General features: G+C 42.6%; 1 protein-coding gene across 1 annotated transcript; it reads left to right on the forward strand.

Annotated features, from left to right (window-relative positions):
* The first annotated feature begins 2,924 nt into the window (after positions 1–2,924).
* Positions 2,925–14,511, forward strand: tmem88bl (transmembrane protein 88b-like). Its single transcript, XM_033625648.2, has 3 exons — positions 2,925–3,291; positions 4,192–4,486; positions 9,435–14,511. Exons 2-3 carry the CDS (start codon positions 4,193–4,195, stop codon positions 9,660–9,662), a joined length of 522 nt encoding a protein of 173 aa, XP_033481539.1. The 5' UTR covers positions 2,925–3,291; position 4,192; the 3' UTR covers positions 9,663–14,511.
* Positions 14,512–14,942: the final 431 nt, after the last annotated feature.

The following is a 14,942-nucleotide window of genomic DNA, read 5'->3' on the forward strand; positions in this document are numbered from 1 at the left end:
GCTGTCATTGTGCTGCAAATACAGCTGCTGAAATTACAACCTCATTATCTCTATCTAATAATATGATATCATCAGATAGATAGATAGATAGATAGATAGATAGATAATGGACTAAGATGAATTACCATGGCAACCCGTAGGATGCTGTTCAGTAAATGGATGGGGAGTGACCTCATGCGTGGCTCCAGACAGAGAGCGACAGAATGACACCTGAAAGGACACAAATGGAGGATGTTCAGTTCATGGTCTGAGTCTGAGTTTAGTCATCAAAGAAGGCTGGAGGACATTACTGAGGAACATTGTTTGAAGTTACTGCCAAACAAAAAAAGTCAGTGCTTCACTTAGTTTGCAAAGTTCACAGCGAGTCCAGCAGGTGTCAGCAGATGTCACAGGTAGAGTCTGAAAGGTTATGTTTACTGTAATCCTCCTGACTTACCTTTCAACTCCTCAGAAGCAGACAACAAACACACCGAGCAGCAGCGTCTTCCCCGCAGACTCTCGACAGCAGCTCTCCTCGTCTTCATCAATCATATGCTCATCTCTATCTCCACGTCCAGACTGTATCTTTTCTTCCATTTCTTGTCAGCTCTTTCCCGTATCCTCTTATCTTTTCTCCCTTGTTCTGAGTAATTAAATTTGAGCAGCAAAAGGTTGACTGTCTGTCTGTGCTGCAAAACAAATCGATCATCCGCTTATCTCGGGGCCACACAGCTGACAATGCTCCGAGATCGGTGAAAGGCAGACTGCAGAGGGAGAAACTCAGAGAGACATTTCTGAACATGTCACAGCTTATTGTCACATATTAACTTCTTTATCAAACTTTGATTTACTTTCATACTGAGGTCAGTTCACGTGTGCTTGATGCTCACCATCTTCCACAACTCACTCCTCATATCTTTCCTTAGAATACATATTTTCTGACACAGTTTTGAGTGACGACTGGTGCCGTTTTCACCTCGTGCCTGTATGTCATCATGGCAAAGTGTGCTCCAGGTGACACCAGTTGCAAGGAGTACACCCGCAGAAGCTGTTTTGAGTATTTGCCAGGTGTTCATGTGTCTGTCTATGGACAGATTTTGCCAGTGTGATAGTATCGCAACTGTGCAAGAAGTTCTAGACAGGTGTGATCCAGGCAAGAGCGATATAAGGAGGGAGGGAGGAAGCAGAGAACAGCCCATATGCCCCCACACTTTACGCCCCTGGCCCCTATTTGTTTAAGACAAGAATCTCTGTATTGTGGCTGGAGTGATCCCACTGCAAGATGGTCTCCAGCTTAATTAGATTTTACTGTATTTTTCTCCTTTTGATGTGTGTGAGAGTCACTCTTGACAGTATGTGTGACCTCTGTAAATGTAAGTGTACCTTGTAATCTAATTTTCCTAAGATGTTATCTGATTATCTGACTAAACTGAAATCTACTTATGTAAAGGTCAGCAGAGGTCACTCAATTGAACAGCTAACAACATGAACAGGCTACAACCAGCCTTTATAATAATTTAGTACAGCCTATTTTAGTTTTTTTTTAAACACACAAACGTGCCATACTACAAACCAGGCTCAACTATGATGTCACAGTGTAGTGTACCCTGGAGTACACTTCTACATCCATGTAGCAAGATCAGAAGTTACACCACTGGAGGTCAGCAAAAACAACTGTTAAGTTGCTTTTAAGCTCTCCAGGTTTGTGTTTTATGATTTTTTACAACCATTTACTGCATATTTAAGGACTTACCAAATAAAGAGTGAAGACACAGCAGTGATATGGTATACTCTATAAAGGGAATGAAAGATTGTTTTGTAGGTCACAGGCAGGTCTTAAGTCTTTGCCTTTAAGTCCCAAGTCAAGTCCTTAACTTTGAGTTTCAAGTCGTCAACAACTCATAATGTGCTCTTCATCAAATTTATCTCCATGTCAACAAACAAACAATACTGTATTAAATTTACTAAAGTTGTGAATGCTTTTCAAATTTGCTGGAAGTCTTCTGTGATTTTCAAGTGGCATGTTTTGTGCACTGCAATTTGTGTTTTGTTGACCACTGCAAACAAAATTATCTTTGGTATAATTCTTTCTAGCTACTGCTCAGTCACATCGTGTTTGTTCTTCATGGTTCTTCCCTGCAGCTTGATTGGATGCTGTCAGTTTGGTTCAGACAAAGTGTATCTGGGGAATTAAGTGTTGACTTTTTTGATTTAGTCACGTCGAGTCTAAAGTCATCAAATTTGTGAGGTGAGTCTGACTCAAGTCCAAGTCATGTGACTCAAGTCCACACCTCTGGTAAACTGTAACTAGGGTTGCAGCAATATACTGGTTCTATGGTGAATAAAAAGTTAACAATTATCTTACCGTGTACCATATGCTTATACTTTACTGGGAGAAAAAAAATGCAACTGGATGGAGAATCTCCCCTTTATTTTACTTATTATCAAAGGGGAGACTTTATACACATTCTTTCATTAACAAGATGGTGTCAAGTTTCAGTTATGGTAATAAAAATGTTGTTCAACCAAAAATAATCTTTCTGTTAGATAACAATGCATTTATAAATGTTCTTAAATCATTAATAAATAGCCTATTTTTAAACAAGCCATCCGGTTTACATTAAATGCACAAGTCTTAGTGGGCCTAATTAATTTCAGGGGGTTAAAACAACCCATCAAGTCTCTACTCGTGAATTCTGAACAACTTTTCACTGAACTGATATACTGATTTTAACATAGGTCATTCTTAACATGTGTAAAGGAACCTGCACAACCTGGCAACCCAAAAGTTGTTCTCCACAGTATATGTGCAGCTGATGTATAAACCCATGATAAAGGGTTATGTGTTGCCAGAAAATGTACAGCAGTGACGTAGAAGTGTGACACTCAGCCCACCCCTTTGTGATGCTTCATTTTGCTTCACATTAATCTGTATGTTCGTGTTGCAGCTGCACAGATGCGTTCACGTGTGTTGTGTTTACATATTTAAATCAACAACACTGCGATATCAGTCAAAACTATATGTTTTCTTTAGGCTGGAGATGTAATTGTTGTGAGACCGCGTGAGCGCGCACTTAACGATAGTGCGCGCGGCCCCGGAGTCGCTCGCTCCCACAGACGCACTGAGGCTCCTCACACAGCAACAGCGCAGGGTTCAACTCACAGGTGCTCCTCTCCGCTGCTGCTCAAACACACACACATACACACACACAAGTGTTGGTTTTATTTTGTTGTAAAATTAAGAGGTCCGGGTGGATCACCGGGAGAGGAGCTCAAACACACCGGAGGGATTACCGGGATTTGTACTTGGAGGTAGGCAATAAAATTCCCATTCATAACCTGTTTTTATTATAAGATAGACAGGGCTACTTTATCATATGCTTGTGTCATCAGGGTTTAACATTTTCCAGACAGAAAAAGCAGAGTAAGCCACCTGAAGTGTAAAGTAAAATATAAACAGCTAATTTATATTAATTTATTGATCAGGGTGAAGGAGAAACAAAAAAGCAAAGCGAAATATGTATTCAGGTCATGATTGAGGTGTGCTGAAGCATGTGTCCTGTCCGGTGTGATGCTCCTGGCTCCTGGTGTGTGTCTGCAGCTCATCAGTAGGTCGTTCACTGATTCACTGATTCACTTTAAAATGTATTGGCACACAGTCCTGGCTGTAGTGACAAAGCTCTGATGGATGAGATCGACCAGAGGAGCGATGGGAAGGGAGACAAAAGTGTGTGTGTGTGTGTGTGTGTGTGTGTGTGTGTGTGTGGCCTATGTAAAGTCAAAGCACGCTATAGGTTCCTTATTTAAATAATCTAATGAGTTATTGGCTGCCTGGATGGAAAAAAGGAGCGGGCGAAAGGGGATGGGGCTCAGTCTGTGCCTCACTATCTTTTTTAATGTTTTTATAATTCAGCATGTGAAAAAAATATATGGATGCAGCCTGGAAGAGATACAGACCGAGTGTGATTCAACATGAATGTGATAAAAAGCTAAAAAACTGAATGATTTAATGTAAATATGTTAAAGAACTTCTTTTTCTATGACTTTAATACAGATTTTATCAAAAAGGTGCAGTAATGTTTTGCAAGCATCATCTCTTTTACTTCATTAAACATTAACAAGTCCAGGGATGGGTCAGTTGTTGCCTGTAACCATCCTGCAGTCTGAATCACAACAATTCACCCTCTCTCTTTGTCTCTCTCTCCGCCTCAGGATGTGTGGTATGGACGTGGACTTGGACGATGGCGGGTCAGGCGAGGAGGAGAAAGAGGAGGAGTTCTGGGTCGGGGAGGGGGTGAAGATGCTGCCCCCTCCTGTGGCCCACAGCGGGGGCAGCGCGTGGGGCAGCCGCAGGGACAGGTGTGGCTGCGTGGCCTGTGGGGCAGCTCTCATCCTCTGGGACCTGTGTGTCATCTTAGCCAGTGCTCTGCTCCTGGCTGTGGTCTTCTCCGTGGTGCTGCTGCCTGCAGTGCTGCTGCTGTACGCCGGTTTCCTCTGCCACTCCAGGGTGAGATAAAACTCTGTTGTTTATTCGGTTTGTGGCAATTAAGCTGAGAGGAGGAGTTTATTGTTATTGCTGACCCACTGGTGGGACTTGAGCTAAAAAATTTAGGTTGTAAAGTTGCATCTGAGATAATCCTGCCTTTGAATGATTAGTCAGAAGATACTGGGCTGATTTGGACACTGATTCACTGGCATAAGATCCTGACTTAACATCAGATACAGGATACTCTCTACTAGTGGCAGGAATCCCTCTTGGCCCCAGAGCTCATTATTTTCACAATCCAAAATAATAGGATAAAGATTTGGGTTATTTGTGTTGTGCAATGTAATATTTTGCAGTTTATTACATTTTCGGCACAAATTATGTTCCAGAAGATTAGTCATTTTTGTCTCTTTGGTCTCATAAAAATCCACTCATTTACTTTGCAGCAAATGCGATTGCCAAGTAGACTGAATGTAAAACCACAACACATTCTGTATGCAAACTGGACATGCTGACACAACTGTTTCTGTATTAATCTCTATGAGATGTTCTGATTCATAGGACGCAAACATACAGAATACAGTATGTGAATGACTGTACTACTGCAGGTATTTGTAACAAGATGCATATTTAAAAATGTTAATAATCTAAAATATAATACCTATTTTCCCTGTGCTGTTTTGTCTCGCAGGATATATCCTGCATCAATTCTTTCCACCACCTCTAATGTTTACTGAACAATAATCTTCATGTTTAGATCCAGTTCCCCATAGCAACCATATAAGTGACTAATCATCATGCTGGACATGGCTTTAAGAGCTTCTTAAATGTCCAGGTATTGGTCTAAGACATGTAACATGTGATTGCGACGTTGCTGGTTTGATTTCAGGTTTGACCTTTGTTGTATTTCACCTCTTTCTCTTTCCTCGAGTTTTCCATCAACCCGGTCTCACTCTGAAGTCGTCGAAATCCAGCGCTTGGGCAGTGACTTGTGGCGTCAGACACTGATGAAAAAAGCAGTCCTTTGATATCGGCATGGTATGCGGCCAGTTGCAGTCATAGTTTAAGAAACACCAAGAAACACAGTCTTTCAACTGGGAGAGCGGTGCATCCCATAGGATAATAAAGCCAAACCCTGTTCTTTTTTCCTAAACCCAACCACGTATGTTGGTTGTTGGAGGAAACAAATGTCAATTCGCATTGTTGTACTAACGTAGTGCATTTATTTTGAAAGAGACTGTATGTAAACGTCAAATTTCCTGTGAAAACGGAAGTGTATTTTGAAAGAAGACAATGTATGTAACAGGCAGAACTTTGTCGTCCCAGAACACCAACAACCGACGCACCCAGGATACCTTTCACGTTGTATCTGGACATTGAAGGTTCATGATCAAACATGAATATGTGATGAGGTTGGAGTGAAAACATGTTGATTTTCTATCTATCGACCTCAACTTTCTTTTGTCAAAATAAAGGCAAAAATGCACAAAAGAAACACTTGTAACTGGGGCGTCCTGGTGACAAGTCGTAAAGCTCATTGCTTGAAATTGCTTACGCTCCAATCTGAATCATAGAGGGAACCTTTGGTGCACGACACCCTCATGATTCCTGTCACTCTTTGCTGTCAGCTAACAAACCTTGAACTGATTATCATTGTCTGTAAGTTCCCCTCAGTTTCCATCCCCGCTGTTGCATGAAATGTTTCCTCCCAGTTCCTGGAAAGCGGGAACTTTTATGCAGCTGTCGCGGATTATTAAAGCTGCTATAGTCTGTGTTTTTATAATAACAATAGATCAAATGACTATGCAGTGTGAAAGATGTCACTCATAGTGACAGACCCACAGATAATTATCATCAGCCTGGTGTTTCCAGCCACAGCAAACAGCTGTTTTCAGAATAAGAAAAAGCACCGTGTGACAGACACGGTTAGTGGGCTGGTGAACGTAGTGGGGCATTTATCAGCTGAAGACGCAGCTGTTTTTCTCAGGAGCTGAGTGAATATGGGACATTCATCATATGGACACAAACACTGGTGCAAATGAATGTTGCTCTTTAAATGCTGGACGAAGTTTACCAACAAGTACGACATGTCAACTTAAAGTCGAACTATGCCAATATGCTAAAATTCAGACATTATTTCTGTGGTCTAAGTCAGTCCAAAAATGTTAGTTAACATGAACAGCTCTCTCTCAAATCCAAAACCTAGAGAGCTTAAACTCAAATTTGTGATGTGACAGGGTGTAAAGTCTGGAGCTGCTCCATAGACAATGATTTGTGGAAGATGTTCTAGATGACACACACAGCACCCAGGGGAATGCTCTGACTATGGGTGCACTGTCTGTTTCACAGCTGAGAACACTACAACAGAATAAAGCTCATTTGGCTGTAAAAAAGAAAACAAACATTCTGTGAATCGACAGTATGGGGCAGCTGTGAGCGTGTTGTATCCTTGGGCAAGAAACTGAACCCCAAATCGCTCCTGATGGGTGTCCCATCGGTGCCTGAGTGTGTGTTTGGTTTCTGAGTAGCAGGTGGCACCAGTGGGTGAGTGTGTGTATGAATGGGTGATTGTGACATGTAGCGTAAAAGCACTTTAAGTGGTGGGAAGACTGGAAAACCACTATACAAGTGCAGTCCAAGTGAAAAATATGACTCCCATTCCTTGTCTGTGGAGCAGCTCCAGACTTTAAGGCCCAGACACACCAAACAGACATCCATGAACTGTTGACGATAAAGGCCAACTGTTGCATGGCCTCACGTTGCCTGTGTTTCAGCCAAAAAGTTGCACTTGAACACTCCGCAAAGACTGCAGCCAACGACCAACAAGCACTTACCTTTTGCACCCATGTGAGATGAAATAACTCTCTATGCCAGCAGGTGGCGGCAGTCTGTATTCGTCATCCAAAAAGGGAGGCAGAAGAACCACAGGATGGATTCAAGATGCTAGTTAGCCAGTTAGGACATTAACAACCCAACCTGAAGTTGAAAGAACAAACCATATTTACTGTGCGCCAGCAAACAACAGCACAGCCCTCTTGTGATTAGTCATTTGTTTGCTTTCCTCACTTCCGTTTCACTTCCTGTGGGCTGAGCTGAACTGACAATCAGAGTGATTTCATACACCGACAGGTTCAAGCTTCTGCGACACAGATTCAACATGATGAATCTGCCGAAAAAAAGCAGACAAGGGCCGACTAGTGCTAACGGTGCATGACACACCGCAAAAACTAGAGCAACAGATGCTCTTTGATGACCCAATATTGACCAATGGCCTACCCTTGGCTTGGTGTATCAGGGCTTGATGATATCGCAAGTTTGAGACTCCCTGGTTTCTAGTTTTGAGAGAGAGTAGCACATGTTCACAAATGTCGATTGAACTTTCCTCAGCCATGGAAATAAAATATTGGAAACCTTAATTTGGGTGGTGTCTCCCTTTAAAATGTGACGCTATGCCAGTGCTGTGTTTACAGCTCGTTTCTGCTGCCCCCAAGTGGCTTAAAAATATTTAGTGCTGCTCATACATGATAGCACTCTGTGCCAACCTGAGAGTAAGTTTACAAATCATTCATAATAAGGAATCTGCACTCAGCCTCTTTTGACTTTGAAGTTTAGGCAAGTAAGCCCACGCCGTACAGAGAGTGGGAGGGTTATTCCTCATTAAGACACTTGGAGTCGTAGAGGGAAACAATCACAGCCTTAAGGGAAAGTCTTTTTGGCAGCAAAGGTTATACCTCTTTACTTGACGCCTTCTCTTCAGAGGTATTCAAGATTATTTTTTTCACATTTATACTCATTGGTTCTTTATCATCAACAAGAAGCTTGTCCAAAAAGATAATGATTAACTTGAATGTTTGGGCATGTCAGACAGTGTTTTATGGGTGCGACTCATTTTTTGGTGAGTCACATGAGGGGCAGACAGATCATCAGTAAAATATGATGAGTCTAGGCATCATGCTGTAAAAGTCTGCTTGGCTCGGCTCACCGGACAAGTCATAACATCACATCCTCACCCTCGATACAGCTGTTTTTTTTCAGTTTCTGAAGCTGCAGCCGTACGACGGAGCAGGCAAATTAAGAACATGCAAAATGTGCTCCTGCAACAAGACAATAATCGTGATTAGGCCAGAGCAAATGTCAGTTCAGAGCAAACAATTACAGACAATGTCAGTCAGAGAGCTCTCCCCATTGTGGTGACAGACTGAGCACGGGGAGAGAGCCCCACTGAGCAGACAAGGCTGTCTGATTTGGTGCCAGCGCCAGCTGTGCACAGACACACTGACAGCACGCTGAGGACGAAAATGTACTCGCTGAAAGCACAGTGTGCACTTGACTGAGGTGTGTCTCTGTGTCTGCGTGTGTGCGTGTGCTCGTAAGTGTTTAACACTGCTGTTGCTAGGGTGCATTTGTCGGGGGTGAAGCTCGTTTTGAAAATGCTTACAATAGGAAATCGTTTAGAAAAAGCCTCGGATGTAACCAAATCGTTCTGAGTATGTTTGACAGAGAATATATGTGAGTGTAATTCATGTGTCTGTGTGTAACTTTGGTGTATGCTTTTGTGAGGATGTCATTGTGCACTCTTTGCAGCTGCCAGTGTTACATCTTTCTATAGTTTCCATCGCTCTTCTCTCTGGTCTAACTCCTCCCTCTCGCCTCCTGCCCTCACAAGGTGATTGACAGCTCAGAGGGTTATTGACAGCTACTGAGCCGCTGCTTATCGGAACTGTAGAGGGAGGCTGGGAGAAACTCTGTCACAGTCCACTACACACACTGTCCCACTTCTGCACCTTGAGCATATGCTAACACACACACACACACACACACACACACACACACACACACGGATAACAAATCCCACCTATTTCCTCTGTGACAGTGGAGGAGCAGCTCCTCCTGATGCCAAAATGTTCATCATGTCCTCCGGAGCCCTCCTGTCTACTTTTATGGTCTCCCTCTGCCTTTGTCCTCGTAGGTCCTTGACGCCCCCTCTGCCATCTGCCGTTACCTTGACGACAACAGCTGCTCCGCCCTCATCATCCTGGGCTTCGTGATGATGTCCCCACTCGTGGTTGTGGCAGCCGCCGTCTTCTGCGGGCTGCTCCGAAGGTTTCGACTCCTGCTCCTCATTCAGCCGATCACACGCGCCTGGTACAGAGGGCAGCTGTCGGACTGGGCGAGCAGTGTCCACGCCTGGGTCTGATCAAGGCGCAGCAGGAGGCACTGAGGGTCGGATATGTTAACAGTCAGGGGGATCAGAATTTGTGATGTGTGATGTAAAATCAACCTGAGAGACAGAGGGGGTAGACAAAATAACAGGGACACCTGACAATATAGTGTGAGAAATGTTGACTCAACTAGATGCTACGCCCCCAGGAAGTGCTCCAGGCTTTGAAGCTCATTCTTGTAGTGGCCAAACAATGAAATTACGACTTCCTGGTCCGTCATGTGATGCCACTGGGCCCAAAGTGACTATTTCCCATAGAGTTACATTGTAAAAGACATGCCTGTAAATTAGTGGCTCCATTTATTTGACTGTCACAACACCCTCGATAAGATTCGTTTCACCATCAGAATTTGATTCATTCAGTTTGATAACATTTTGAAAGTCTAGAGGAGCTGCACGATAAAATCATTTTATCCCCATTCAGCTGAGCGCTAAAGTGGAAGCTCACGAAAGTCTTTAGTGCGATTGCTCTATGGGCTCAACAGTGCAGAGGACCAGAGTACTTTTATACCTCCGCACCTACCTTGGCATCATGCATCACTCGGCAACTTTCATAGGAATCATTGGGGCACACCTCCAATAATGTATCCAACTCTCATAGGCCCAGGCCACATGTTCATGGGTATCTCGGAAATTGATTTTTTTTCTCTCTCTCTCTCTCCCTCCTTTATTCTTAAAAAAAATCCTGTTCAAACAAGCTCTGTTAAAATAAAATCTTCATCCAAATGCAAACACAAAAGGCAATTGAGGCGCCATCAATAAAATGCCAAACAAACAAATATAACCCTAACCCCGGAAGCCATGTAGAGAGGTAGAAGAAAGATATTGGCCAAACAGAAGCCTGAATAAAAGCTATTACTGGAAGGCTCTCTGGAGCCGTGACCCCTATAGCACTTTCTGACACCTCTGCTCCTCTGTATAGTGGAAGACCAACTGTGCATTTATGTGTTAGCGTGTTAAAAGCCCTGTTAGCAAGATGTGAACCAGCACTATTTCTGTCATGTCTGCCACTGCACAAAATGCTCATGTGTGAGCATGTGTGTAAAGGAGAAAACGGCACACACTCTAATGTTACGAGCCCTAAACTCAGTTTTGCCTGTCTACATGTCAACACTGAAATGTTTTTGAAATCCTCATCCTGGAAGCAGTTTTACACAAAGTCAGTTTTTAGACCTAAAACACTATTTTGTGTAGACAAAAGGTCAAAACTCATAGAAACAAGTTCAAATATCCGTGTATGTGGAAAAGGCCTCAATACATCCATGGGTTTTTATGGACTATTTTCTGGCTGGATGTAGTTACTTCCTGGCGTCTCTGGCGTCCTCGCGGTGTTGGCAAGATTTAGGCCCAATCCTAATACCCTCCCTTGTCTATTACCCCTTAGCCATTGGCGCTACCCCTACCCCTTGCCCACTACCCCTTGGCCCTCGAAATGAAGCAACGAGGGGTAGGGGCAGGGGAAGTCTTTCCCTAGGAATTGGGACAGCACTCACTACGTCACTGCGTTGGTTACGTTCACACATACGTAACTATTTTAAACAGGAAGCTGCGAGCCATCTACATTTCCAACCGGCATCTACAATGGAGTCTCCAGTTGACTTAATCCTACCAATTGCGTCTGCATTATTCATCATGCTTCGTTTGATGAACGACAGACGACAGGGGACTTCTGCTAGCTAGATAGCTAGCTAACCAGCTAACATTATGAGGCAGCATGGTTATACTAGCTGGCAAGTTATCGTAATGTGAAAAATCTGACAATTCTGCAGAACAGGACAGATGACAGACACCAGATAGTGCGAGCTAGCTAGCTAGCTAGCTAACAAGTAACCTGACGACGGCTGTGTATGAACTTTTTTCCCCGTCTCTTCATCAGTGGTAGCCATGGCGACATCTACCCTTCGCTGGCAAGTCAGCATCTGAAATCCCTCACTCTGACGGGCTAGTTTCATACCCACTACCCCTTGTTATGTCCTCTACCCATACATGCAAAAAGGAATTGGGACACCCCTACCCCTCGCAGGAAGCTAAGCCAATCACCTGCTGGTTCTATCCTCTATCCTCATCGAGACCGAGTTTTGTAGCGTTGTTACTAGGTTGCGAATTGATGGTGTCTCCATTATTTTGTCTACCCCCTCTACATTTAAGGTCATTTTGTGATTTGTTGAGAACAAGAAAATACAATTGTGGTTATAAAGTCATTGTAGCAGTTTCCACCTCAGTCTATTTGTATTGTTTGAGAAACCACATACTTTTCTGTGATTCATGGCTTGATGTCTTTTAACCTCACATACAAACATTAGAGAATATACTCTGCACTCATTTGATCCAAAGGAACAAAATGCATCTCGGGACAGTCCAGAAAAAATGCTAATGAAATAATTTTTGTAAAATGAAGGACAAATAAATGCATATCAATATTGCAATATCACAGCTGCATTAACACAAGCAAGACTCAAAGGAATCGTCATGTTCTTTAGATAAGGTAGCAGTTTTAGGACAGTAATACATTATTATGGTAGTATTCAATTACATTTTGTATATAACCAACTAACTTTTTGTGATTTTGTATTGCCTGTTTGCTAACTGTGTTGATGTGGTTACATGTGGGACTTTCTCAGAAGTATATTGCTGTGAAGTTATTTGTGGTTGCACATGAGAAGTTTAGCAAAAAGTCAAAACAGTATTGCAAACATTAGATTCATTGGGTTTAACTTGGTGTGTGTGTTGGGCTCAGCTCCCCTGGGGCGCTCAAACACCCTGAAAAACAGGGTGTTTGAGCGCCCCAGGGGACATTTGTATCGTCTGTGCGGTGACTTAAATGGACGATGATGTTTGTTTATCTGATGTAGCATCACTAGCAGTCATGTTTTGTGGGAGGGAGAGAAATATGAAACACATTTCATGTAAGTGGATCTTTTATTGAGATCACATCGTGCCATAATAAAACACACCATTATAAAAACAACAACAGTTGACAGTACGACAAAAGTAATGGCTGTTAAGTGAGGGAGCCAGGTGTTAAAGTGAGATTTGAATCATCGGAGCAGGAGTTCATTCTGCTGCCTCTTTGCTTTCTGCTCATTTAAATTCATCAGCGAAACACGTGCCGCACATCCGTTTTATCTGAGTGTCAGTGCTCCGTAATTAAGTGTTTGGATTTCTCAGAAGAAAGCCTTGAATCATATTTCATGAGAGGCATTTATTACATGTCCTGTGCCAATGTAATCTTACTGAGATGTACACTGCCTGGCCAAAAAAAAAGTCGCCACCTGGATTTAACTAAGCAAATAAGTACGAGCGTCCTATTGGATAATTACTGCATGGGCGATTATCTTTCAGCTGGCAACAAGTTATTTAACCCCAACTGGTGCAATGAGTTGCTTCTCATTTCCTAAACAACCATGTCGAAAGACACATCCCGTGGTCGTGGAAAAGATGTTAGTCTGTTTGAGAAGGGTCAAATCATTGGCATGCATCAAGCAGAGAAAACATCTAAGGAGATTGCAGAAACTACTAAAATTGGGTTAAGAACTGTCCAACGCATTATTAAAAACTGGAAGGATAGTGGGGACCCATCGTCTTCGAGGAAGAAATGTGGCCGGAAAAAAAAATCCTCAATGATCGTGATCGGCGATCACTTAAACGTTTGGTGAGATCAAATCTAAGAAAAACAACAGTAGAACTCAGGGCTATGTTTAATAGTGAAAGTAAGAGCATTTCCACACGAACAGTGCGAAGGGAACTCAAGGAATTGGGACTGAACAGCTGTGTAGCCTTAAGAAAACCACTAATCAGTGAGGCTAACCGGAAAAAAAGGCTTCAATTTGCTAGGGAGCATAAAGATTGGACTCTGGAGCAATGGAAGAAGGTCATGTGGTCTGATGAGTCCAGATTTACCCTGTTCCAGAGTGATGGGCGCATCAGGGTAAGAAGAGAGGCAGATGAAGTGATGCACCCATCATGCCTAGTGCCTACTGTACAAGCCTGTGGGGGCAGTGTTATGATCTGGGGTTGCTGCAGTTGGTCAGGTCTAGGTTCAGCAACAGTATGTGCTCAAAGAATGAGGTCAGCTGACTACCTGAATATACTGAATGACCAGGTTATTCCATCAATGGATTTTTTCTTCCCTGATGGCACGGGCATATTCCAAGATGACAATGCCAGGATTCATCGGGCTCAAATTGTGAAAGACTGGTTCAGGGAGCATGAGACATCATTTTCACACATGGATTGGCCACCACAGAGTCCAGACCTTAACCCCATTGAGAATCTTTGGGATGTGCTGGAGAAGGCTTTGCGCAGCGGTCAGACTCTACCATCATCAATGCAAGATCTTGGTGAAAAATTAATGCAACACTGGATGGAAATAAATCTTGTGACATTGCAGAAGCTTATCGAAACAATGCCACAGCGAATGTGTGCCGTAATCAAAGCTAAAGGCGGTCCAACGAAATATTAGAGTGTATGACCTTTTTTTTTGGTGGTGACTTTTTTTTTGGCCAGGCAGTGTATTTATTTTCTATTTAAACATATTTATTATGTAAGTCTTATGTAAGTCCTGTTATTTATCTTCCACTGTATGTTTGTTTACAGAAATGAAGCCCTGTTATTTCCAGTATTTTATGAGAACTAGGAAGGAAAAGGGTCTATGTATTTTTTGAGTTGTATGCTGGCAACATTACACCTTAACTACAGTATTTACTGAAAAGCTTACAGCGTTTATTTATTGTTCAGCTTTTCATTTCAGTGTTGTCAACAAAACAGCAGCACACTGTCATGTTCTGACCTCACAACAATAAAAACAGGACTTTTTTTCAGTGTCTCTTTTGTGATGTGACCTGTTTGTAAAGGGTTGTGGATTAGAGTCCTGATGACTTAAAGGGACAGTTCAATCCCAGAAATCAAGACTACATATTTTTCCTCTTACCTGTAGCGCTACTTATTCATTTAGATTGTCTTGGTGTGAGTTGCCGAATGTTAGAGATTTTGGCCATAGAGATGTCTGCCCTCTGTTGAATATAATGGAACTACATGACCCCTGGCTTGTGGTGCTCAAAGTGCCAAAAAATACATTTGAAAAACTCAGAAATCAAGAGCCGGTTGCTCAAGATAACCAACAGACCTTTTTGCGAGCAGTTTAATGTAGAAACTATTTTCTGTCTACAGAAATACACTAAGGGCGTAAGCAAATATCAAAATATAATGTTTTGTGATACTGTATTTCCCAAAATTTCCTTTTAAAAACTTGCAATA

This window comes from Epinephelus lanceolatus, chromosome 1 (assembly GCF_041903045.1).
Source record: "Epinephelus lanceolatus isolate andai-2023 chromosome 1, ASM4190304v1, whole genome shotgun sequence".
NCBI classification, from domain to species: domain Eukaryota; kingdom Metazoa; phylum Chordata; class Actinopteri; order Perciformes; family Serranidae; genus Epinephelus; species Epinephelus lanceolatus.